This window comes from Bicyclus anynana, chromosome 1, assembly GCF_947172395.1.
Source record: "Bicyclus anynana chromosome 1, ilBicAnyn1.1, whole genome shotgun sequence".
NCBI classification, from domain to species: Eukaryota; Metazoa; Arthropoda; class Insecta; order Lepidoptera; family Nymphalidae; genus Bicyclus; species Bicyclus anynana.
The window spans coordinates 4,548,536-4,576,497 of NC_069083.1; the positions used below are offsets into that span (position 1 = coordinate 4,548,536).

The following is a 27,962-nucleotide window of genomic DNA, read 5'->3' on the forward strand; positions in this document are numbered from 1 at the left end:
ATCCCCCTAAGTTACAAGGGTGGTCCACCCCAAAATTCTTATAGGGCAAGACAATGTTTGATGTGTCAGCTAGTTATATAGTTTTCATATCTCCAGCAGTTAAGGTAGCTCATGTCATGTTTTATAAAATATAGTTTATATTTAAAGGGCAATCATATTTTTAGGACAAAATATAGGAAGTAAAACCAATTTCAATATTTTATTCTCTTTATTGTTATACAATGCTAACAGCATGAAGTTTGTGTTGGGACTTACTCCGCCCAATATATTAATATAAAATATTAGTCGCTTAAACAAAATAAATAAACACTTCCTTATGCCATTGTGGCGTTTTATATCCCAATAATAATAATAATATTTTTTTATTTCTTTATGCGTTGTTACTTGTGCAACATTCGACATGAAGAAATATCTACCAATGGCCTCGATTTAAAATAGTCTTCAATGAAAAACGAGACTATATATAATATGATAAATTCTAAAAGAGACCCTACACGACTGGAAACATATTTTCAGCGAGAACTAAAAAAAACAGACCCATTACAATGAAATGTACAATTGTCGGCGCACATACAACTGATCGGGCGGCGGGTCCCACCGAGCACATTATAATTAAAACAAAAAACAAATAAAACTAAATCATTAAACTAATCATAACAATGTCTCCGATCAATTGTATTTCCCATACCTTATACAAGTATTACCTTTTCGTCCTAAGATTAGTCGTCAAACTAGTTAGATAAATGGTTGTATTATACGACACTAAAATAACAAGCAATCTTAATCCTAAATAGATTAGGTATACATGCTAACTCTACTGCACTAACGAGGTGAAAATCCGCATTGACGTTTACGTGTTCCATAGAAGAGACATATCAAGTCAAGTGACAAGGCAAGTGACATTCCAGGCAGTGTGTCTAGTGGGAGTTTTCAATGTTTTCATACGATTACTATCGCGTTAACGTAAACGCGAATTTATATGGACTTGAAACAGTTGTGCCACTAGATGGCGCTGTTTCATTTCCTTAGAAATTCGCGTCAAAGTTAAAGTTTGACTAAACGTACAAAGTTAAGCAAACGTGTATATATAACCCTTTGAAATCACATGAAAACTTACGTTTTATATTTGCCGGCATCCGAATTAGTTGGCTTCTCTTAACTTAATGTTAGGCTTTATAATTTATTTATTAATTGCCCTGGTTCTCTGCCAGCTGTAAAAGCTGTCCTTGAAACTGGTAGTTGTTATTGAGAAGCAAAACGTTCGTTGCATTGCTCTCTAGCTCTTGGAGCGTCATCATGTAGTAAGGAAAACAGGTCGATAAGTTCTGATACAATTTGCGCTTTCTATATCCATAGTCCCAACAGTGTTTTGCCTTGAAGAAGAATTCTAGTTCCAAGTCTCTATCGGCGGTTCTTCATAATTTAAATAACTTTACCCACATTTTTTAACTGATTTCAAAAAAAAGGAGGTTTCTCAATTCGACCGTATTTATTTTTTAACAATAAATATTTGGACCTTGCTCACGAGATTACCACCATGTGGATTGTTGAGTCAATTATTATTGTTCCGATAGTTGTTTCAGTCAATGGTCTTCTAGCGAAAAGCTTCGACCAACATCTTAAGAAGCTTTCACTTAACTGTTGGATCAAGTCGGATACAGAAGGCAGTGATTCTTGAGACGGCGCGTATTGTGAGGTTCCTCACTCTGGAGCCCTGACCACCGGTTGCTTGGACACTCAAATGTCCCGCACCGGGAGGGTTTATTTTATTAAAAATTTTTAAAAAGGGAAATAAATAAATGGGAGAAAAATATATGAACACTAAAATGGCTGTTCTGTATGACTGATACTGGTACATGATGGTGTGGTGTTAGTGTTTGCTGGTAAATAATTAAATGGTGATTTAATTATTATTAACACAACTGTCTCTTATCGAACACGCAAGCGAGGTTCACTTATATACTAAAAATTACACATTTCATAGTTTAGGGTCAGGGAGAAATATTGAATATACATCTACTCTAAGTGGTACGTAGTTAAAAATCGAGGCCACGCGTCAATCGCCGCACCCCGCGCACGGGCGCGGGCGGGGGGGGGGGGCGGCGGTACTATCTGTTCACTTCACATAGCTGGTCCCTTTTGACGAGTCTTTACTAACTAAAGCAATGATCATTTTATACTATAAATCGGTTACGTTCCTTACAAAATCACTGCAAAAAGTGATCCGAATAATAGGCAACAACACTGAGCACAATTTTGTCCTTAATTCCATTATATATTTATGCACATATAGTTTTTACACTTCCTGAACACACAACACGACATTGTAGACGATATTTAGGTATTATTTGTTTAAATAACGTTCGTTGTTGACCACAACTAACATTGAGTTGTAAATTTCCTCTTTTTCTTTGTAAAGCGCCTCATTTTTCATGCGCTAATAAAACATCTAACAGTATGTAACATCATTGAACTAAAGCACTACAATATTACTAAAATGATCTCATATCTTAATAGACTACATTTAAGTTTCATGAAAATTTGTTCCAAACGCTAAGCGGGGAGCAACAATTTTCAAGTTTCAACATAATTTCGTGAGCCGAGCTATAGATCATCGAGTCTATGAACCGTAGGTACAATATATGACGCTGTGACGAAAGCGATCGCGAACTAACGCGACAGTCTTCTTAGACAGTCTCTCTCGTCACGTGCCAATAGACCGGGAGCCAATGAGAGAATTTTTGGATCTACTTGAACACGTCATATAAGCCTAAGGGAGGAACTTTTCATGCTGTCGAATACCTATCTTCAGTAAGTGTGATCGTTTAATATCGGTGGTTATGTCTAAAGCAACCTGTCAGATTACTAAAACAAAACGATCATCCACGATACTCGAGCACGTCAGATACAGATACTAGCAAAAAAATATGTCAGCATTTTAACTGAACCTGACTGTAAGGTCTCTTCCTTACTGTAATAGCAGTAAGTAACTGTCTCACCACTACACTATTATACACTATAATGGTCAGCGTCACACGTCCGCCTCCTCTCGATACCAGAGACAGACTGCCCGCTTTCTCCCATAACCGGTGTATATATACACGAACACTACACTGACAATTTGAGTGTAACCTAAAGGAAGCGACAAAAAATCTGTTGTCTTGTCTTGACATACAAGAGCGCAGTTGATTTTTTTTTGAAGGAAATAACGCCTGAATCGTGTCCGAAATTTCATTCTAAGCTTGCATCCCCTCTGAATCACCCGAAAATGGGATGGGGGCGTTTTAACATCCCTTCTGAATATCTTACGCAGTAAAGTGTTGTCTTTTTTGTTTTATCTTGTGCCGTATAACTAGACTAACCACGCAAATCTAATTTCGTACCAAAGAAATGTTGCTGCATAAAAAACTACAATTTCTGACACACTCTGTCCAAGTAAGTACTCATGGGCTCCCATACTACAAGTATAAACTATTATATCCTTAATCCGACCTTAATTGTTGACTTAACATGACAACTAAGCACCGAATGGCGATGGACTGCTTAGGTGGTTTTTAATTGTAGACTTTATTTCAACATTACAGTCAAACGAATGCTAGTATAGCTAAGAACACTCCCGATGGTCCGCGCGGTCCGCCGGGGGACGTGTACCGAAGAATGAAAAACCCACGACTGATGCACATTCCCCGCACGCATAATTTCACATCCACGCAGTCTTTCCCCCCGTCGCCCGCATATCATGGGAGTGTCATCAACGAACTTATCAGACTATAGTAGACATTAACATTTAGATGTGCACCGGCGTTGCACACCTGTGTATTTCAAATTATTTCATTTTCTTAAAATATTCTATTGAAATTCGACATAATCATAAAACATACTAGATAATTTAATTAATTAGTCAAAGATATTGTATCATTGGCTCAATGCTGCTGCAGTACATAACTAAGCCAAGGGACGAGCTATTTGAAGCGAGCTATAGTTGCTACTTACCTAAGACGTCACCATGGCCGCATGATGCAACGTCGGGCCCGCGGGCGACCGCTGGCGCACTTACTGTACTACACGTTACTCTATGAGCTTACTATAAAACTTTCATTGAGAGCTTCGTCAGATTAGGGACTTTATCGACTTCTCTATTCTCTTTAGATTAAGGGCCAGTTTCATCACCCAGTATGCGACCTCAGACCAATTATAGAAGGACCTGTATTGCACTCATAGTCACGAACAAAATTGTCTGTCGTTTTCAGAGGAAAACGAGCTCAGATTTTGTATATATCTAATACTAAACTAAAAATTGTTGCCCGTTTTTTACACAATTTAATTACACAAAAGGGTATTTTTACGGAGCTCTTTAACCGAAGAACACGATTACAACTATTTAACATAGATTCTATAGAGACAGTTTTTGTAATCGCATTAGATCGTTGATCATATACCTTGACAGAAAAGTAACGTCTAGCGAGGCAGGTCCTATACAATAATTGGTCTGAGTATGCGACCCATGATATATCGCGACTTTCAAAATTTTCTTTAGATTACGAGCCAGTTTCCTTAGTATGCGACCCATGGTATATCTCGACATTCAAAATGGAGGAATTCTATATTTTCTTTAGATTAATGGCCAGTTTCACCACATTAAGAATGCGAGACACGACATATCTCGAGGCAAATTCTAACCAATGGCGACGGAGTTGTTCCAGTGCCAGCTCTTTCGGCCCTAATACAACGAAATAAGACGACACTTCCGGTTCGGCTGCAATTGTTACATTTGTCTTCAAAAGATATAGATAGATTCGTGGCCGATAAGTGTCGGATAGTCGAAATCCAAGACATTCACCACCTTCTGGTAAGTCCGACACTTATTAGAAGGTGGTGAAACTGACCCTTAAACATTTATAGCCCGCTAGAGCCATGAATACACTTCTGACGCTTTTTGGGTACACTCAAAAATCCACTCCCTAGTCCTCCATTATATTAGCTCAAATACAAATACAAGGGTTGGGTAAGGCTTCTAGATTCAAGTCGTAATAATCTTCTGGTAGCGGTAATTTTGTAAGTGAATCTGGGAATTTATTCCATGATTTTTGAAAACCGCCCTAAATTCGACTAAAACTTGAAACCGTCGTGTCCCTAATGTGAACTTGCCCTAATGCATTTCAAGCAGTCCCTTATGACGTCACAAGCGCCGGCGGCCGCCGCGTCGTGAGACCGTTTTGGTTTGGCTTCACAGCCTCGTGTTAAGTTACCGTACAATATAACGCTCCTACATATTATACCGAATAGGGATGTTACGAACGTTCGACTACGATCTCGATAAATTGAAACTGTCTATTATATATTATCTTCAACTATATTGTCTTCAATTTACCAAATTTTTATATTAAAGAACGAATCAAAAAAAAAATCGGAAGATTAAAAGATGCGTAACTACATTTCTATTCTTTTTTTTATTCTTTACAGGTTAGCCCTTAACTACAATCTTACCTGATGGTAAGTGATGATGCAATCTTATTTATACCTTTTAAAAAAAATATAAACCTAAAGGCCTTTAAATATAGTCCAATATTCAATAAAATCCCAAATTCAGAGCAAATCCAACCTTAAGGATTAAATTTTAGGTTGAATTTGCAAATGAGACTACTTGATTTGGGTGCCAAGAAGTTATGTTTGGCACTCATTGAGTAGGGACGTTTTTTGGTCGCTGATTGTGCATCCACTTTTTAATAGGAGATCAATGACGTTAACTAAGCTAAGATTGATAACAATCAAAAATTATCAAATCCAAAATCTCCGACTACGATTCCGTAAAGTCCATATTCGTAACATCCCTAACATCGATACTTCACTATCCACTATATAAATAACGAGACAGTTTTACTTTCGAAGTGTTACCTAATTAACGCTAAGCTATGACTTACATTTATAAATTCCTTACATTAGTTTTAGCTCCCGACAATTTGAAGTTACATTCGACATAATAAAATACTTAGCACCTATATACATAGGTATGTTTCGTGTAAATTTTACCATCAGGAGTCGATATCGATACATATTCAATATAAAAATTCACTACAGATCGCAAACTATAACAAAAAAATATACATATTTTGTATTTTTTAAAACAATAGGAAAAAACGTCTTCAATATATAAAAAAAACAAAAAGAAACAAACTTGTTGCATGACCCGAGATCAAAATATGTCATTGTGAATATGTCATAGCTAGGAGGGTAGGTACGAAATAAAGTTATTGTTATTCACAGCTGATGGGTTTTTGTCAAATTATTATTGTAAAAGGAGTTGAAATAAAGTTATATCAAATTAATATCCATCTCACTAAGTTCATTCTGCATCGAACAAGACACACAAAATTATACTTTATTCACTAGTTTAAAAAGATGTTGTTTTGTACGTTAGAATCCGTTGTTTGCTCAGTATTCAATGCACTTGGGAAAACAATAATGTAAAAAATATAACTTAAAACCAGTTCCGGTTAAATTTGATAATTTCAATTGACGAGATTATTTGATTACATAAAAACATCAAAATTTCATATCTAAATGGAGAAAGTTTATCTAATTCGATAGCAACGCCATCTATCGCACCAATTGTTCACGTAACTTAATCAAATGCATAGAAAAATGACATCAATATCAGTCCAGCTGATTTGAGTGAAGAGCATACATACATTAGGAAATTAATGTTTACTGTACTCATAGAGGTACATATAATTGAAAATTGAGTCATGTCACACCCATCAGCTGTGCAACAATCTCTACTCAAACAAGTACAAGATGAGTCACAAAGGATTATTTCGCGCCGTGAGATATTCACACGTGTGTAATATTGCTAGGGGGGGTTATTACGCTACCAGGGTGTGGGGGGGATGGAGCGCGCTCACTCGCCATTGCCCGTGCTGATCGCTCCGGGCTTGCCTGGACCCGGACCTGGCTTGCTTCTGTAATATAATGAAAATACTAATTACAGGTCTGTGGATACCCTTTTCTAGCCTAAGATCTTCTAAATATGAAGGGATAAAAACAATTATATTTTCAATTCAACAATTAGACTTTTGCGGTTAATTGAAGTTTCAGACTAAGTAGATACAGTAGTAGATAAAGTGACTTAGTTTAGATTATTCCAGCTAAAAGTCAGCGCTACATGACCTATATTAAACGGTCATGTAACATTATGCTGAGCTAGGGTAATTTTTAGGTAATGCCACAGAACGCAAGTTATTATCTTGGATGTATTGGAGATACTGTTATGTGAAATAAATGCATTTTTCTTTCGTTCATTTCTATATACTATATAGAAATATATAGATTACCTATATAGTATATAGGTAATCTATTCCGGGAACTCCGGCTGTATTTATATGTAATGGTATGTTAACACAGCTACCGCGTAAGTGTGTATAAACTGAAGGTTTGTTTCGTTATACAACATTTCTTCAGTTTACTCACCAACACACTGTTCAACCAAAACTTTTTACACACACTCGATTTGGGCAGTAAGTTGTTGAATGCGTTACGAAGTATAATCGGGCGAGGATTTTAGGATTTGCGCTACCATCTATATAAACTATAAATAGTGTTTGTTATTTTAAACTACCAGTAGATGGCGCTCTTACAGAACTTTGAAACAATCCATTTTTATACACTAGAAGAACCAGTCACGCCTGAGGCTCATAGATGGCGCTTTATTTCTTTTTATTGTTGAATGAAGCTTTACTTCAGTCTACGATTTATACTCAAACCCTATACTATACTACAGCCTTTCTTGATGAGTTTCGTTTACAAACAAATAAATTAGAAATGAAGGTAGAAAACGCATTTTATATCTTATTTAGTATAAAATATTTTACCCATATCTAATTGATTTAAGCTTAATAAGCAGCTTTTTTTTTTTTAATTTCAGACCAAGGTCCTAAATAAAACCACCAACCACCACCACCTTGGACCAAGGACCAAGTTCCTAATAATTATTATTAGGTTTGAAATGACTAGTGATTTATACCCTCATTTTATATGATTGTTGGTAAACAATATTCATCAAAAAAGGCTGCAGTATAGTTTATCTCTCTATGCTGGATCGGTACATCAGTCGGCGGCACGTACCCGGTGGTGGGCGCGTCGAGGCCCATGAGCGCGAGCGCACGCAGCGCCGCGCGGGCGCTCTGCTCGTGCGAGTGCGCGGTGGAGGCGCCGCCGCCGTGGCACATGACCGGCGGCTCCGTCGACAGCGACACTAGCGACAGGTACTCGCCGTGGTTCCGCTGAAACGTATATGTAACATGCCGTTAGTTACTTGGTATTAAGAATGTGTCCAAGCGCAGACGTCGGACCAGTACGCAGGTTGCGGGGCGCGGGGTCACCGCGCCGGCCCGTCGTGCCGATTTATTTTCCGTCGTTATTTTTATATAAATATTCTTTTTCTTTTTTATTTATTATGTAGTTATAGTAAGTAAATATAATAATAATAGTATAGTAGGTGAATTTAAACTTGGGAATAAATTTGATTGTTGGTTTTAATACTGTAGGTACTTTAATGTTATATAATTTTTCTTTTTGTTCTTTTTTATATTTTTTAAACTAGTTATAAGTTTTAATTTGGTTTTGCTTTTAATATAGGTTTATGTTGCCTGTTTTCGTGGTGGCACTTAGAACTGGGTCCTAGCTGAAAATCAGCGCTGTATGTTCTTTGTTTATGGGGAGCATACAGCAATATGCTGAGCTAGGACCTTTTTCTAGGTTATGCCACATATCACAGGGTATTATTCTTAAATAATTGTGATGTGTGGCATAATGTAGTAATAAATATATTTTCTTTCTTTTTTTTTTTCTTTCTTTCGTGCCAGCGACCGACGCGCGGGCACTTTTAATTAGACTCGCACGGACTGTGTGCGCATACACATTGTTGTTTGGTCTTTTAATAAAATTCACGAAGAGAACCAGTATTCATATTTACATCCAACCACCAGCTCGTTAACACATCACTAAATGTGACTTCTTGACCAAAACTAGATTTAGGCGATAGGAAGCTGATCCTGTATCGTGACTATTTTTTATAATTGTTACTGTCAGTCTACATGTTTTGACCAAACAGAGCAAAGTTATATATACAATAGCGGACGCCCGCGACTTAGTCCGCGTGGATTAATTTTTTATAAATCTCATGGGAACCATGGATTTTTCCCTGATGAAAAGTAGCCTATGTGTTAATCCAGAGTGAATACTATTCCAAATTTCAGCCAAATCGCTTCAGTAGCTGCAACGTAAAGGAGGATACATACACACACCCTTACACACAAATTTTCGCCTTTATAATATTAGTGTGATACCCGTGCGAAGCCGAAGCGGACCGCTATGTGACCGCTATACAACGTTCACAGTGTATTTAGTATCAGTATTGCATTATACATACATACATTTCGCTTGCTTTATACTAAATTTCAGCGGTAAGTTGTCAGGCTGCCACAGGGCGTTACCTTGGGGAAGTCAGAGAACTGCACGGTGAAGCCCAGCAGCTGCGACAGGTACATGAGCTGGTCCTTGGCGCCCGGCGTCAGGCTGCCGGGGCCGCTGCCGGGGCCGCCGCCCGCGCTCGCAGTCGGCGCGCCGCCCGTTGCACTCGACTCGCTCACTCCTACAAACAAATTCGAATGATCTTTATTTTTTCTGTACATGATGATGTACTGAAAATATCATTATTAACTAAACTAATTAAGGTTCCAACTGAAAACCAGCGCTGCGTGCTCTTTTTATTTAAAGAGTATGTAGCATTATGCTGAGTTGGGTCCCTTTACTGGGTTGTGCCACACATCGCAGGATATTGTCCTGACGATTAATAGAACAAATTGTGTTGTGTGGCATAATTCTCTTATAAAGCTTTTTTCTTTCTTTCTTTTTTTCTATTATCAGTCGATGGACGACCACCACCGCTGGATATAGGCCCCCACTCGGTGGGGCACTTTGGTTCTTCTGCGAATATCCTCGTTTTTGATGACAGAGAAACTCCGAGCATAGTTAAAAAAATTAACCATATCTACATGGTATGGTACATACTCATACATCATGATTAACAGAGCGTAAATAAGAACAGAACAAACCATTGGGTTGCGTGGGTTGCCCGGTGCGCTGGTGATAGTCCATCATCAAAACGCCGGGGACGGGTTGTCGCACGTCACTGTTGGCTCCGCCAGAGTTTGCCTCATTTTCCTGAAAAATGTGCAAAATGTATTTCAACATTTGTGTGTTCTCAAAATCAATATATTCGTAGTAAAATATACGATTTGGCTTTCGTTATTTCTTTTTTAATACACTATCCAACTGCTCTAGGATGACAGTGCCAAATTTGGTTGGACAGGGTGCGGTGAAGGCGAGTGTTGTCGCATCGTCATCGATTAAAGCTACACGGGGTCCTGGGATCCATTACTTGCCAAGGACTTTATTTGGTAAAGAAAAGTCGATCAATAGGCAATGCATTGCACCTATAAAGTCCACGCCACTGTATAAGAGTTTTTCTTTTTATATCGATTTTTCCACGTCATTTTATGGACCCAATCATACCGTCCACGTGGACGACACACGCTAGTATATACATATACAATAACAAGCACCTTTCGTTTGACATCAATGTTGTTGACTTTACTGGCGTCCCCAGAGCCGTTGGTGGTAGAGTCGCCGTTGTTGGTGGTCAGGGCGGGCTGGTCGGTGTTGGTGCCCTGCTCCATCGCCAGCAGAACGTCTGGAAATTTTATCTAACATTTAACAGACATTTAAAAACAAAAAGATGTAACTATGTATATTAACATATAACATAATTAATTAATGATAATGATTTCTATGATCATCTACACATTACCCAAGTGAAACACTGGATGACTTCGCGATTGTACCAAAATGAGTGCTCATTCCTTGTTATGACAATTTATGATCGAACATACTTAAATATCAAGAAATGAAATATATGGTGCCGATTATTGATGGACGAACAATGATACTATAGTCGCCCATACTTTTATTTCCGATGACATTAAAGTCTACAATAGTAACCCCAGTGTAGGTAAAAACAATAACGTATATACGACGGACCACGGCGCGCGTTTGAAAACCTAATTGTAACTTTAATTTTAAGTTGTCGACTTTATCACCATTAAATCATGACTTAACTTGACGTTTCAAAAGTACTAGTAAACCAAGCCTAATTCAAATAAATGAATGTAACATATAATACACGTAACAGTACGTTACGTTAAAAAAAAAAAACAATACTAACTGTGCGCGGCGCGCCGCTTGGCCGCCTTCTTGTTGGGCCCCAGGCCGGTGCAGCAGTGCGGCGGCGCGTCGCACTGCACCAGGAACTCGCGCCGCCGCGCCGCGCCGCGCTCCTCGATCACGCGGTACTGCGGCGAGCGCGCGCGCGCCGCGTGCCGCGCCACCGCCAGCCGCGAGATGGGGTTGTCGGCGCCCGCGCCCGCCGCGCCCGCGCCGCCGCCCGCGCACGACCCGCCGCCCTCGCTGCCCGACCCCGCGCCCTCCTGTAACGTTACGTTATGTTATTTTTTTTTTCTGTCGGAGTAGGTACCGATAGCTCCCTGCGGAACCACTACGGCGTCACCGTAGGGGTTGGGCGAGCGCAGAAGCATCGACTGATGTGACCCAGAAAGAAAGATAGAAAAATATTTTTAAACTCAGTACAAAAGGGATACCTCTTAAATTTTATTTTTATCTTTAGATTATACTGTTTTTTTTTTCTTTTTATGGTTATATTAGTTTAATTCTGTTCATAATGTAATTGTGTGATAGATCCATATCTATATTTTCAAACGCAAATCTAAAACAGTTTTCTCCCTAATTTAGTCTAATTAACCTATTTATTATTCTTTTAATTCTTTTTATGTATCTATTCGAGTACTAAATTACGCATGTTGAGGTAACCTATAAGTGGGTCTATGACACAACAACTTCACTAATCTATGTTTTTGTAAAACTCAATTTTAATTGTCATAACCTGTTGGTACCCTATAAAAATAAATAAATAAATAGAGTACGAAACTCTCTAGGGGCGACTCCTATGAGACTCGGACCTCAATACGTCATGTATGTTATGTTTTGTTCATTGACGAATTAAATATCGAGATGCATCGCACCCAAATTCACCAGCAAACAATTATTATTAGATATTGTTTTTATTACAAATTTGTTATATTCAAGGCAGAAATACTTACAAATGAAATATAGCTTCATCATTTAGTAAACTAGAAGTTGTTGCCATTTTTTATGGCATGCAACTACACAAACCGGCATTTTGAAGCACTTTACACGACGAAAACAATTACAAAAACAATGAAACATCGATACTATAGAAACAGAAGATAGTTGATGTAATACTTTGACAGAGGGGTAACGTCTAGCGAGGCAGGTCCTATTATAATTGGTCCAAGGTTTTGTTACAGACTAGCATTGTTCAAGTAAAACTGTGATATAGTAAAAGTATACCGAAATGAAACAGAAGGCATATTTAAAACAGCGTTTGTTGTTTTAACTACCAGTAGATGGCGTTCTTAAAGAACTTCGAAACAATCCCATTTTGTACTCTTCAAGAACCTGTTGCCATGTAGTTACACGACTCAAAGATGGCGCTTTATTACTCATTTTTGAATGAAGTTTTACTTCTGTCGTGTGGTCTAAATCACACTTGTTTTTTTTTCTTCGATGAGAAGTTTGCCCTGGACTGCGATCTCATTTAAAGTTAGATGAGTTAGTTTACTTCGAAGAGCTACAAATTAATTCTACCCGCACTTGACAGGTTTAACGCGGCATCGGCACCAATAGGGTGGTATGTAGCCATGGCCGAAGCCAACGGACCAGACCTTGTCTAGACCAGACTTTGCTCTAGAAAAGATGTATTTAGCCGGTAGAAGAGAGTAGTGGAAAACTCGGTGTTGTAATCAGAAAATGGAATATGAATGGAATGGAACATAGTTCGGTCAGAATGTGCTAATAATTTACAATTTTATTAAATAATATTGCGATATCAATATAAATACGTTTGCCGCAGCTTACCTTGATAAGGTTCCTCGGCTTCTTCTTGGTAGGCGCGTGTCGGCGGCGAATCTCCTCATTTCTGATTCGATCACGCAGAGATACTCCTAACATAGCTCGTTCCATCGCCCGCTGTGTGACTCCTTCTTATGAGGCCCATAGTTAACACGCATACATGCTTCTGGATTGCACGCACGCAGCTTACCTTGATAAGGTTCCTCGGCTTCTTCTTTGTGGGCGCGTGCCGGCGGCGGTCGGCGGGCGGGCGCGCGCGCAGCAGGGCGGGCGGCCAGCGGCGCCGCATCTCCTCCAGCATGCGCTCTGCGGCGCGTCGCTTCGACACCTTCTTGCCGTTGCCCTCGCCCTCCGTCTCCATGTCCCCCACCGTGCACGCTGTTATGAACACCTGCACAGTCAAAATGGGGTTTGAATATCTTTGTGAGACATTCGGGTAAATAAGATCAATATTAACTAATGAAATATGTGTTTGTAAAATAAATAAGGTTATTATAATATTTCAAAATTAATAAATAACCTTTTGATGTAATTAGATGATAAGTCATGCATTTTTAGCTTTCAATGTAATTTTTTTATCATACAAAGTATAAACATAAACACACAAATAACAAAGATATTTGTAAATTAGTTTGAACGCCCATACAAATCTAGCGATCTCACGAATCGACGTCATTCTTTCGTGCTATATAGTATGACTCTTTAAATCTAAAAAAAAATTACTATTACTCTTAATTTATATACAAATTAAAAAACTGTTATCATCCCTATTGTAAACAAAAGAAAATCTTGGTTGTATCAAAAATATACAGAATATTATTAAATAAAAATGAAAAAAATAAGTGAGCACTCACCCTCATGTGCGGCGGCCCGCGCTCACACTTGACGGTGAACAGCACGCTGAGGTTCCGCTTGAGCGCCAGCTCGTGCACCAGCGACACGGGCGACTTCACCTCCGAGTTGAGCAGGTCCGAGCCCGACTCTGCGGACATGTTCACTATGATATATGTCGTGATCGTGATATATGTCGTCTCTGCAGCTAATTCACTATCTTTAACGTATGCTAGTTGACATATACGAAATTGAAAGTTCATGTCACCCGGTGCTTACTGGTGGATATGTGGTGGTAAATGACATTTTGTCAATTGATTTGATGTTTATTTTCATACATTGATATAAAGACCAAAATAGACTAGCAGGTCCCTGCTTATAGGGAGGGAGTGCTTATATGGAGTTTAGATACCACGACGATACACCAACGAGTGTTGGCTTAGGGAGAAAATGTTAAATTACAAAAAGTGTAATCGGGCGAGGCTTTCATGATGTGTGCTGCCATCTACAGTTTTAGTGCAACAGTGTTTGTTATTTTAAACTACCAGTAGATGGCGTTCTTAGAGAACTTCGAAACAATCCTCATCATTGGGAGAATTCTCAGCATGAGGATCATAGATGGCGCTGTTTTTTTTTTAAAATTAAGTTTTACTTCAGTTGTGTGGTCTAAAGCACAATCGTTTTTTTCTCAGTCAAAGCTAGTAATAGAACAGAAGTTACCGTTGTCGCTGTCGTTACCGCTGGCGGGGCGCAGGTCGTGCAGCGCGCGCGCCGCCGCGTCATGTCGCGCGCCCTGCGGCGTGGAGCCCTCGCCCACCCACGCGCGCCCGCCCACGCTCACGCGCACCCTGGCACAAGGACACAGTGTTTTTTTTTAATTTGCTCTATGGCTCTGACTTCTAGACCTATTGAGATTGACGTACACAGGTACATACATAGGTGCAGAAATGGGGACTCGTGAACTTGCTCAGAGGACATTATGTTGTTTTGGACTGTAGTCTTTTTAGTACATTCTCTGACTTAATATTTTAAGTTACAAGAAATACTTTGTTGTAAAATTGTAATCAATGCTAACAGATGTGACCTCTGCGCTCAATTTTGGTTTAAAGATGATATTTTTAATCTCTGAAGTAAATTACTCACGATCAGTGAGGCAGTAACTTGTCTCACTGATTTCATTTGCCGTACACTGTCATACATACACAAGGATGATGATATATAAACGCACAGGCGTAACATCTTTGGCTCAGAGGATATGTTGTTTTGGTAGTTTTTCTTGTCTAATATCCTCAGACTGTCAACATATTGTGTTACAAGAACTTCCTACTTTCTACTAATATTATAAACGCGAAAGTTTGTATGGATGTTTGTTACTCTTTAACGCCGCTACTACTGAAGCGATTTGGCTAAAATTTGGAATGGAAATAGATTTTAATCTGGATTAACACATAGGCTACTTTTTATCCCGAAAAATCCATGGTTTCCAGAGATTTGCGAAACCTGTTAATGATATGAATATTTGTACAACTACTATGTGTATAACTACTTAACCGAATCAGCTGAAATTTGGTATAGAGATATATTATAGCATGGATTAACACATACTTTTTATCCCGAAAAATCCATGGTTCCAGAGGGATTTGTTAAAAACTAAATTCCACGCGGAGGAAGTCGCGGGAGTCCGCTAGCTATGTGACCTCCGGCGAGTAACTCACCGGTACAGCAGCGAGGTGGGCTCCAGCATGCGCGGCGGGTGCGCGGCGGGCGGCGCGTGCGGGTAGGGCGGCACGAAGGGCGCGGGCAGGCGGTAGGGCAGGCGCGGGCGCGGCCGCTGCACCGCCGGCACCGACGTGTACACGGCCGGCTGGCACAGCTTCATGGCCAGCGCGTTCAGCTCCACCGTCGGCATCACTGCGCCTGGAACAGATCGATGGATGTATTCAACGATATCTTATTTTTTATTAATTTATTCAGGAAAATCTATCGGTAATACAAAATATATACGGTCGAATTGAGAAACCTCCTCCTTTTTTTTGCAGTCGGTTAATTAAATTCATGCTTACATTAAATTACAATTTTACGTTACGTCAATGCTATATTTTATGTATTTAAAAGATTTTCACAACATTCACAATTTTTTACAGAGCATGTGTAATGTCTCTAGTTTCTTAGCTACAATGTGATCGAATATATTCTAATGTAATCTACAAAAAGTATATAACAATAAGTAATTTAATTTATAGGAACAATTTACACCACAAGTTCGGCATGAGAATTCCAAAAATACAATTTCAGGTAAAAATAAAATTAAAACTAATTAAATTTAAAATGAACTTATTAAAATTATTAAATGGAATTATACTATAGACATGTCACGTGCCGAATTTAGCTACTCCTCTGAGCGCATAATTTTGTTTAAATAACTTTCGTTGTTTACTATTCAATGAAGTGCGGTAAATTAGCCGCTTTTGTGCGCCTCAGTTTTGGCGCGCTAGTGATATATTTCTATTATAAAATCTTTGGATGTAGTTCATTCATCATCGTGGTCGTGGTCGTGGTGGTGGTGGTACCTGCGTGGCGGTGGTGCGAGGCGTGGTGCGCGTGCGAGGGCGGCGCGCGGGGCGGCGGGGGAGGGAAGCGCGTCCCGCTGAGCGCCGCGCTCGCTGCTGCGTGCTGCGCGCGTTTTATGGACGACCCCTGCAAAGTGTACAAGTGTGTTAAGTAACCCCTATCTAAATATATAGAATAACCTCAGACCAATTATAGAAGGACCTGTATCACACTCATAGTCACGAACAAAATTGTCTGTCATTTTCTGAAGAAAACGAGCTTAGATTTGGTATATATTTTATACTAAAGTACGGTTTTTGCCCGTTTTTACACAACACAATTGCACAAAAAGCTATTTTTACGAAGCTCTTTAACCGACGAACACGATTACAACTATTAAAGATCGATTCTATAGGGGCAGTTTTTATAATCGCATTAGATCGTTGATCATATACTTTGACAAAAAAGTTATGTCTAGCGAGGCAGGTCCTATACAATAATTGGTCTGAGGGTATAACTCAAAGGTGACTGACTGACATAGATATCAACGCACAGCCCAAACCACTGGACGGATCGGGCTAAAATTTGGCATGCAGGTAGATGTTATCACATAGGCATCCGCTAAGAAAGGATTTTGATGATGGAGGATCTCCTTTGTGTTGCGGATACTGAAGCGATTTTGCTGAAATTTGGAATAGAAGTAGATTTTACTCTTGATTAACACATGCTACTTTTCATCCCGGAAAAATCTATGGTCCACGCCGCAATTTCACGCGGAAAAAACTGAATTCTGTTATATTTAAACAAAGTATGATTGAGTTTTACTTTAGTTCTCCGCTAATAAACCATGTTTAAGATGTTAAAAAGAAAATAATATTTATATAAAAAAAGTTTAAGAGAAATCTATGCCTGTAGTGTTACCTCAGCTGTGTATTCCTCAGTATCACCCAGTCGGAGTGTTACTGTGAATACTTTCTTGTGAGCGGGCCCCGTCTCTGATGTGAGACGATATTGATGCTTAATCTGGAAAGAAAAAAAAACTCGACTGAGAAAGTTGGTAGTGCTGCGTTCTCAATAGAGAGTATCGACATGAACATCCGTGGGACCAAAAGTTCCCAATAGAGTTACTGTAGCTTGCTACGGCTATTTTGCAAAATAAAACTCTAACATAAGGTATATATTAGAATGAGGAGGAAAGGTATGATGAAGTTTGCCACTGTGAATATTGTAACATTATAATACAGCAGTTCTTCGTAAAATCTGGACTAAGAAAGTCGCGTTATGGTGCGTCATGGTCACGTCATGGCGCGTCATGGCGCGTCATGATCACGTCATGGCATTGGCGCGTCATGATCACGTCATGGCACGTCATGGTCGTGTCACAGTAGAGCGTCCTGGGTGTATTCAGTAATTCTTTTGTTTGTGAAATTGGATTCATGTCACAGTGGAGCGTCCTGGATGTATTTAGTAATTCTTTTGTTTGTGAAATTGGATTTATTGCATATTTCTAAAGTTGTAAAATATTAAATTAAACTAGAAAACGTTTGCTTTAAAATGGTGTAACTTAGTGTTTTTGTATCTAAGTGTTTTGTGTTCAAATGTGATTAGTTATGTGATGTGGTGAAAGTAAATGAGCAAGTTTACAGAAAATTTATAGTTTGATGTGGATTACAATTAATTGATGTCCTGATTTTTGATGTAGATATCCTTCTGCGGTATATTTTTTGTATAAGTTTTTATACTATATACCTATACGTTAACTCTCTGATCTGAATCTCAGGAACTACTGGTCCGATTTGAAAAATTCTTTCAGTGTTACATAGCCCATTTATCGAGAAAGGCTATAGGCTATATATTATCCCCGTACTCCTACTGGAACGGGAACAACTGTAAAAAAAAGTTTCAGCCAAACACACCTTATTGTACCTGGCCAGTTCGTTGACCAGGCACATAGGGGTCTTCTCTTTACTGTTGGCCGGCGCGGCGGCGCGCGCCTCGCCCTCGCCCGCCGCCGCGTGCTTCTCCTTCTTGTCGTCCGCGTCGCTCGCCGCTCCCGCTCCCGCGCCCGCGCCCGCTCCTGGTAGCACTGTCACGCTGTCTTCTGTCGCGTCCACGCTGTTGCTTGTCACGGTGGTCGTTGGTTTGGGCGGCGCTGGTGGTGTCACTGTTTATTGACGAAATAAAGTATCAGTGTAACATTAACAGCCAGTTTCTTCATGTAAAGCTAAAGTAACAGTAAAAGTAGTAAGTAGTAAAGAAGACTTTATTTTTCAGTGAATAAGACCGTCACTTTTGATTTATGACGTTACTTTGACTGTTACTTGCGATGAAGAAACTGGCCGTAAAATAGTAAGAGTAAACAGTCCTCTACGCAAGTGTGCTGTCTATCTAAGATTATCGACACAACTATGTCACTCTGAATAGTGCAAAAGAATATGCAGTAATCAAAATTACAAGTCATGCAATTTTGTTTTTTTCACAGAACTATCAAACTATATTTGTTCTTCTTTGTTGACAATATTACAATAATTAGTGTCCGACCGAAACTGGTTTTCTGGCCGAAACCGAAACCGAATATTCATTCGGCCGTGGCGTCAGTTTCGTCCGAAAGCGAAACTCACGTGGTCAAGTATAAAATTCCAAATGAAGTTCTCATAACAAAATGTTTATCACTTTATCAATAGTTAAATCACTAATTGTTACTGCTTCATTAAATACTAAGTAGGTATTGGTTTTTGAAATCTTATTAATTAATACTTTGTATTGTATTTGTATTTAGAAGAATCATCAATTTATTTTAGGTACCTGATATATAAAATAATTATTACTAAAATTACTATTACAGTCTTAGTTCCGAAATCAGTTTTGATTTCGGCAAAAGTTTCGGCCTATTTTGGCTGAAACCGAAAATGCCGCCGAAATTTGATTTTTGGCCGAAACTTGGCCGAAACCGAAACCGAACTTTCGGTCGGACACTTAAAAATAATGCATATACACATGCCTCTACGCGGACATTCCCAATAGCTAACTTTAAGCGACACGGTTATTTTTTATTCAGTGAAAAATATGAAGACAAAATAATACACATTCTAATCTATCTACAAAAAATAAAATTATATGTGAGTAAAACTGTGTACTATTTAAAACATTAACACAGAACATAGTTTTGTACAGAAATAAAATATACACTACAATAAACACTCATTACTACAACAAAAATAATTTAACAAAATAAATTTCTACTCTAACATTAATTTACTGACCAAAGTCAGGCTTTAGCTTTGTTGGCACGATAAGTTTTGGTGATGGAGGCCTGCACAGACCTAGTGGGAAAAAATTTTAAATTTTTTTTATTAATATATTACGGATCCAAGATTTGGTCGCTAACTGTGGCCCTCATAAAAAGGCTCAAAGTCACTCAGCAGCGATGGAGCGAGCTATCTTTGGTGAGCTGCGTGATCGAATCAGAAATAAGGAGATCCACAGAAGAACCAAAGATACTGACAAAGTTCGGCGCGTCGCAATGCTGAAGTTTGAAGCAAATACTTCGAAGAGCCGATGGACTTTAGGGTCTCAAAGTGCTGGAATGGCGACCCCACACCAGAAAGCGCAGTCGACCCATCAATAGCTGGACTAAGGACTTCAAGCGGGATGCTGGCGACTCAAGACCCTGTTGTATGGAAGTCCATGCAAATGGTCCATGTCCAGCAGTGGACGTCCATCGGCTGTTAATGATGACGACAATGAGCCGCCGGCGTCGTAGTGACGCCGTACCGACGGAGTACGACCGGCGGGGCGGTTCTGTTGCTGCCAGTCATGTCAAGTGCACTCACCATTGTGACTCTGCTGCGTGGTGGGCGGAGGCGGCGGCGGCTGCGCGTATGGCGGCGGCATGACGCCGGGCACGCCGCCGGCGCCGTAGCCCCCGCCGACGGAGTACGACCGGCGGGGCGGTTCTGTTGCTGCCAGTCATGTCAAGTGCACTCACCATTGTGACTCTGCTGCGTGGTGGGCGGAGGCGGCGGCGGCTGCGCGTATGGCGGCGGCATGACGCCGGGCACGCCGCCGGCGCCGTAGCCCCCGCCGACGGAGTACGACCGGCGGGGCGGTTCTGTTGCTGCCAGTCATGTCAAGTGCACTCACCATTGTGACTCTGCTGCGTGGTGGGCGGAGGCGGCGGCGGCTGCGCGTATGGCGGCGGCATGACGCCGGGCACGCCGCCGGCGCCGTAGCCCCCGCCGACGGAGTACGGCCGGCGGAGGCGGTTCTGTTGCTGCCAGTCAAACACATCACATTACAAACTCACACTGGTTGTAATTAAGATATCGTAAACAACTTTTATCTCGTACTTTGAAAGAGCCAATGGCGTAGTAGACTACTACCGACAGTTACATGACAGAGAAAACAAATGCAATGTTTCTAACCTTGGAGTTATCTAATTAACTGTAGGTCAGTCAGGTCAGACAAACAAATGTAAAATTTGGGTCCAAAAGCCCTTAATAATCTTAGTTCTTAATAAAAATCCTGACCGGGTCTGCGTCGGAAGGTTATACTGCTTAATTATAAGTCAATAATAACAATGGTAACTTCTTAAAGAAAATCAGAGGTTTTCTGCACGAGAAGGCATCTGTACCTTGCAATATGATGGAATACGCGCCACCGATAAGGCCATGACAGCCCAAAACCAACAATACTGAGCGGTCATAAGCTCACGATTCTTTGTTTAAATCTAGTTGTTAACATTTTACCAGCGACAAAAAGGTTTCGGCGGATATTGCACGGGCTGTTATAGCGCTGCGATAACGCCACGTTTTCGATGTGCAGCAAGACTGACAGACCCTGACAGTCGCCCATCTGCCCGTGACCGCTCATGCCGCTGAACTGAAATGCCCAGCGTCATGGGCGGTCATAGGGAAATTATCATTGAACATTTTAACAAGATATGCAGAGTAAGTTACCGGTGGCGCAGAGTGGTGCGGCGTCGACGCGTGGTGCACGGGGCGGGTGGACTGTGGCGGGCGCGGCGTGGGCGTGTGATGCGGCGGGCCGGGCATAGTGCCCATGCCGCCCATCTGCCCGTGACCGCCCATGCCGGTGACCTGGGAGGGCCAGCGTCGTAGGCGGTCATAGTAAGGTTAAAGGCGTTTTCCATATCCATAGCGATGTTATTCTTTGTATATTTACCGGCGGCACGGAGTGGTGTTGCGTCGGCGGGTGATGCATGGACCGGATTGGGTGCGGTGGGCGCTGCGTGGGCGCGTGATGTTGCGGCACGGGCATAGAGCCCATGCCGCCCATCTGCCCGTGACCGCCCATGCCACTTGCCTGAGAGGGACCCAACGGCACCCTGAAATGTAATCCGTTTTCATACCAAATGTGTTTCAGTCTTACTAATATAGGGAGACTAAAATTTAAGCTTTGGCCGATCTAAGTAGCTTGATATAAATCACGCAAATCTATACTAATATTATAAAGCTAAAGAGTTTGTTTGTTTGGTTGAACGCGCTAATCTCAGGAACTACTATTCCGATTTGAAAAATTCTTTTAGTGTTAGATAGATTTTTCGAGGAAGGCTAAAGGCTTTATATTATCCCCGTATTCCTACGGGGACGGGAACCACGCGAGTAAAACCGCGCGGCGTCAGCTAGTGAAAAATAAAATATTGATCATTAAGACAGATGCAATGCATATAAAATACATACTCCTCTGTGGTTGGTTCACTTTCAGGCTCAGCCATAGTTTCAGTAAACGATAGCGACCTTGAAAACTACTTTATCCAATGGAAATATGATAAAGTTTGTACTGTTTTATTTGAAATAATCGTTTGATCCCACATTTAAGAAACGACAGAGATTTCTTGTTCACGAAAACATAGAAGGCGATGTTAGTAACACAAACACTGAGCAAAAAGTCCGCGAGATTAAAGCTTATTAACCAATTACAACACAAAACTGCACAAAATTTCCTACAAGGCCACGTGAGAGTTTCGAAAGTCTTTCTAGGGGTGCTTTCACCGGCCCGCCTGTTGCGATACTGTTATTCCAACTGGCCATAACTTCAATGGCTGTGATATATCGGCTCACGTTAAGAAAACTTCTTACATTCAGACAGGCTCGAATCAAAAGTGCCGTCATATGTTCCATTCACGACCAGTTCGCTCACAAAGAGAGCCGCAAAGAACCCTCGACGTATCAACAAATTACATTGGATTTACATATCAATGCGCCCGACTCTGTATGGGCGAGCGAGTAAAACACAGACTTTTATTAAATAAGTGTCAATGTTTGAGTGGCCATAAGTGTATAAACTGATAATTCGCTATTATTATATTTATGGTGTATCTGGGACAAATGTGGTGTGTATTTGCAAAGGTGCGGCCGCAACGAATGATGTTTTTTTTTCTGTCAAAATATTAGGTATATTGTTAGACGAGCTGACGCCGCGCGGTTTCACTAGCGTGGTTCCCGTTCCCGTAGGAATACGGGGATAATATATAGCCTATAGCCTTCCTCGATAAATGGGTTATCTAACACTGAAAGAATTTATCAAATCGGACCAGTAGTTTCTGAGATTAGCGCGTTCAATCAAACAAACAAACAAACTCTTCAGCTTTATAATATTAGTATAGATAAGTACAATTTTAGATGTTCCTCTGAATCTGAATATAAACCTGAGGTAACAATAATTAGGAGATATGCAATGCTTTAAGTTTTTTAGTACATCATTGGTCAGTATGTCTAGCATAGATCAATAGTAGGGAAGCCGACGAGGCGCTTTTTTCAGTTACTCGAGCGCTGCAGATGAACATAAGGGAATATACCTTGCACGTTGTTGAGTACCTAGCCCTTAATATTGGTGGGTACGTAGAAGGCAAAAAACAAACTAACTTCAGAAATACTTAAGCAGCACGTCAGATTAAGATAAATTAGGCGACTAACTAAAGGTGTGCATTTCGAAAATCTGACGATTTGAGCGTAACTTAATGGAATGGGAGGGTTCCAAAGTTACAAAATAAAACCCTTATATTTCTGTTATCCAGCCATGAGCGCGGTTAATTTTTTACTTATTTTAAATGAAATAATCTCCTGAATATTTCTGGACTAACCACCACGCTGGCCAAAATAATGCGTATTGGCAGACTGCACACACATAGAGAATTATGAAAATTCTCATGTATGCAGGTTTCCTCGCGATGTTTTCCTACACCGTTTGAGACACGTGATATTTAATTTCTTAATTCCTTAACCCTACATCCTGTAGTCACAAGTTCAGGACTCTGCTCGGAGTTTTTTTTTTTTTATGTAGTATAGGCTTACGCTTGACCACAATCAAGCCTGATGGAAAGCAATGATGAGGTCTAAGATGAAGCGCACTTGCCTAGAAGATTTTTCTCTCTACCACGCGATGGACCCGGCACCCGCACGGTGAATCCATGGAATGCTAAGATATTCTTCTCTCACATAACTGTAAAGTTAGAGGTGCATGCCCCTGATCGGATCCGAAACTACGCTCTCCTGATCGCTTACAAAGGCGTAATTCTAAGCGTCAAGCGAGCGTATATTATATAAATACTTACTCATAATATAGATAATTGTTAATAACATACTTCCGAACAATATAAAAGAAGACATTAATATTGCTACCATAAATATTAATATTTAAAAAATATATATATTTTTTTACAACACTTATGCAATAGATCAAAACAAATTCCAATAGTAAACGCTTTTATTAGCTCAAATCAAATTTCAAGAGAGACTTGACGGAATTCGATAATTCTTTCGAAACTAAGTAGATACACGGAATTGTGAGGTGCGCGAATGTATGAGACCTGAGACACCTATTGTGAATACCCCCTTTTTGCCTACAATGACGTATGGCAACTTTTGAACCTAGACTATCAGACGGCATTATTGTCTGAATAGTTGTATCTGAATGGAATCATAATCGGTATAAAATGGATACAATGAATAAAAAAGTTCCTATAGGCATGTTAAAAGATGTCCCTTTAAAAAATAGTAAAACTTGTCCTTGACACTTGTAAGTTCATTGCCTTCATTCCCCTTTACATTTAATCCCCTTTTTTACTGTGCGCTGTAAGACTGTCACTGGATTTCCTCGAAATTTGGTCTATTTGGATTAATAATAATAATTAATGTATAATTTACCTGAGTAATTAATTTTTAAAAGGGTGTTTGTATTATATTTTGTACTAACATTGTTAAATATTTAAAAAAAGGACATAAATAGGAAAAATTAATGTGAAAAAAGTAGTGTAAATTATCCTTAACTAGCGGACTCCCGCGACTTCGTCCGCTACCCTATTTGATTACCCATCTCTGGTTGTTTTTTACACCTTGTGTCCGTAAAACCCAAATATCTTACGGAACCCTATTTTTATCCAAAATAAAATTTAGCCACCACAAAAGAAAGAATTTTTAAAATCGGTCCAGTAGTTTTTGAGCCTATTCATTACAAACAAACAAACAAACTTACAAACATACAAACAAAGTTTCCCTCTTTATAATATTAGTATAGATAATACACCATCACAGGTTTTTGTAGATCTATAATAGATGAATATTACACATACCAAATTTTTGTTGTATAACTTGAAAAAGTTGAGCATCGTTTTCAAAAAAGATCTTAGTTGTTGTAAAAAAAAATTATCATCATCATATTTTATGGAAGGCATCCTCTTTACTATATGAGTGATAGTAGAAGTCCTTGTTTTAGTTGAAGTGATTTTCAGATAGCATGGCAAAGGTGACAGTCGCCTGTACTATTCATAATTTGTACTATTATTGTAAATTACAGCAAACTTTGAAGAATGAAACAAACTGTCACCCGCACCATCCTACATGAAAAAACTGTAGTTAGTTTAGCGAGCTTAGAGTGCTTGTTTCAATCACTATCAAATGGTAATAAAATGACCCTTGTGATATTGATGACCCTAGTAAGGACCTAAGGAAAGCTAGGAATGAATATAAAAAAAGTCATAAAAGCTTAAGGTAATGTAACACTGCTAACTCCCTAAATCTTGGTTACTCAAAATTTCTTATGCATCTACAATATTTCTCATATATATATAATATTTCTAATATTGTAAAGTTGAAGAGGTTATTTATTTTTATTCTTTACTTAGCCTTGACTACAATCTCACCTGTTAGTAAGTAATGATGCAATGTAATATGGAAGCGGGCTTACTTGTTAAGAGTAGGATGAAAATCCACACCCGTTTGCTTTCTATGCAACATTGTTGCTAATCTCAGGAACTATGGTTTCAAATTGAATTTTTTGTGTTGCATAGTTGCATTTATCCAGAAGGCCATAACAGATCACACTACAACAAGAGTGGTGCTCCACTCGCTCCAATGAATAATGTCACAAAAACAGAAAAATATTTTCCTTTATAGAGCTTCCTCTGCTTTTGCTCTGTAACCACTTAAAGTTATGCAAAAATATGTATGATAGAATTAATCCTCTGTAAATGTTCTGAAGACCTGTGATAGCCTGGTGGATATGACCTCTGCTTCCAATTCCGAAGAGTGTAGGTTTGAATTTGGTCCAGTACATGCACCTCCAACTTTTCAGTTATGTACATTTTAAGAAATTAAATATAACGTGTCTCAAACAGTGAAGGAAAAACATCGTGAGGAATCCTGCATACCTGAGAATTTTCTTAATGCAATGCGTCTCCCAATCCACATCGGGCACGCATGGTGGACTATTTGCCCTAACCCCTCTCATTCTGAGAGGAGGCTCGAGCTCAGCAGTGAGTTAAATATACCTTTATATTTGGCTCACTGCTGAGCTCGAGATAATGATGAATGATGAAATGTTCTGAAAGGCCATGATAGCATCCCTATCTTTAAAGTTTATCAGTTTTTTTTGTATATAATAATAATACATTATTTGCAAAGGTGTTTTTAGTCATGTTACTTAACCCTTAACCAAATAAGTACAAGTACTTTATTTACAAGTATCCATTTTTGAATAATTTATACTAATAGAAGTGTTTTTTTTTTGGTCGAACATGCTAATCTCACTGCTTGTGCAGTATTCAGTGTTGGATAACCTATTGAAGGCTATAAAATAAGGCTACAAAATAACATTAAGCAAGTAAAACCATGGGCACAGCTGGTCAAATCATAGAAATTTCGTATTACTCCTCCAAAACAGCTCAAACGATTTTAATGATATTTGTTTTGTAATATTTGATATGTATTACATTGCTAAAACTATTTTTGGCCTTCTACTCCCAGCCCCCATATCAATTGTGATTTCATTTTGATATGGGATTTATGTGATAGAACAATGTTTACAGGATCAGTTAGTTTCATCACAATAACTTGTTATCTAACTATGATTGTTAGTTGTAGCAGTACATTTGGGGTTCCGCTTCGCAAACCCGCGTCTTCAGTAAGACTAGTCTACTTATAATTTGCGACTCTTTATCTATTTATGCATTAAATCTTTGTACACTACGCTGTACAGTTCTATTTGCGCTACATTGTTTTATACATAACATATTATATCTAATGACACAGCAAATTAAATAGTAAAAAGCCGGACGTTACCTAGTTAGTGTTACATGCCTGTTCTCCCTGTGCATTTGGTGGGGTGGCATCTGGTGATGCCCCGGCATGCCCTGGTGCCCCGACAGGTGCTGCGGCGGCGGCGGGTGCCCCGACATCGGCTGGTGATGCATATTCGGGTGATGCATCATCCTAGTGATCGCAGCCTACACCACAAATTAACAAATGATCAAACACATCAAACCACCGAGAATAACACGTCCAAAACACAAGTAAACACCCTCGATTCTTACCGTAAATTTGTCTCACAAATTATTCAAGTCTCCGGCTTCACGATCGACGTAAATCCGCTCACAATACACGCGAATTTTGTTTTATTTGGCAAACAGTAAAGAAAATCGTTTCGTTCAACATGCGGCCATGTTAAAAATGTTGCCATTTCCAGAATAGAATTTCAATTTTCAAATTCAATTAAATTTCTCTATGATTCTATGATTTTGTACATAATCTATGATTTTTAAGGTTTGTTTTGTTGTTTCATGGTTTCATGAAAAACTTCCTCAAATTCAAATACCGAGACAAACCGGTTTTAATACATGCTTTTTCAAACAACATATAATGTTTTTTCTAATTAACCCATAAAGGTGCAAAGATTTTGAATACTACTATGACACTATGTGTAAATACACCCGGTTTCAATTATTGGATTAAATTAAGTAAATAAACACGTTTTAATGTATTTTTATATATAATATATGTATTTAAATATTGGATCTCTCGCTCGCTCGCTCTTATCTGATGTATTGATTTAGATTTTCGAAAAAAAAACCAATAAAACTGTGAAATAACGATTCTCAAATTATTAGTAATTCTGAAGGGGTATGGAAAAAGTTTAAAAAAAATATCGAAGTTTTATACTTTTTTCATCGTGTTTATATAAGATTCCTATGCTTAAAAAAATTTACAAAGCCATTAATT

General features: G+C 39.3%; 1 protein-coding gene across 2 annotated transcripts; it reads right to left on the reverse strand.

The window, feature by feature from the left end:
- Positions 1 to 189: 189 nt before the first annotated feature.
- Positions 190 to 27,437, reverse strand: LOC112050209 (double-stranded RNA-binding protein Staufen homolog 2). Of its 2 annotated transcripts, XM_052883571.1 has the most exons (17): positions 27,278 to 27,437; positions 27,027 to 27,190; positions 21,631 to 21,793; positions 20,590 to 20,713; positions 18,363 to 18,610; positions 17,368 to 17,469; positions 16,467 to 16,593; positions 15,612 to 15,813; positions 14,617 to 14,744; positions 13,920 to 14,047; positions 13,256 to 13,456; positions 11,282 to 11,543; positions 10,623 to 10,750; positions 10,113 to 10,221; positions 9,492 to 9,649; positions 8,122 to 8,279; positions 190 to 6,959 (listed from the first exon to the last, which is right to left on the reverse strand). In XM_052883571.1, exons 2-17 carry the CDS (start codon positions 27,173 to 27,175, stop codon positions 6,899 to 6,901), a joined length of 2,448 nt encoding a protein of 815 aa, XP_052739531.1. In that variant the 5' UTR covers positions 27,176 to 27,190; positions 27,278 to 27,437; the 3' UTR covers positions 190 to 6,898. The 2 variants fall into 2 exon arrangements, with proteins under 2 accessions (XP_052739531.1, XP_052739525.1); XM_052883565.1 differs by lacking the exons at positions 20,590 to 20,713; positions 21,631 to 21,793; positions 27,027 to 27,190; positions 27,278 to 27,437 and adding an exon at positions 20,280 to 20,431.
- Positions 27,438 to 27,962: the final 525 nt, after the last annotated feature.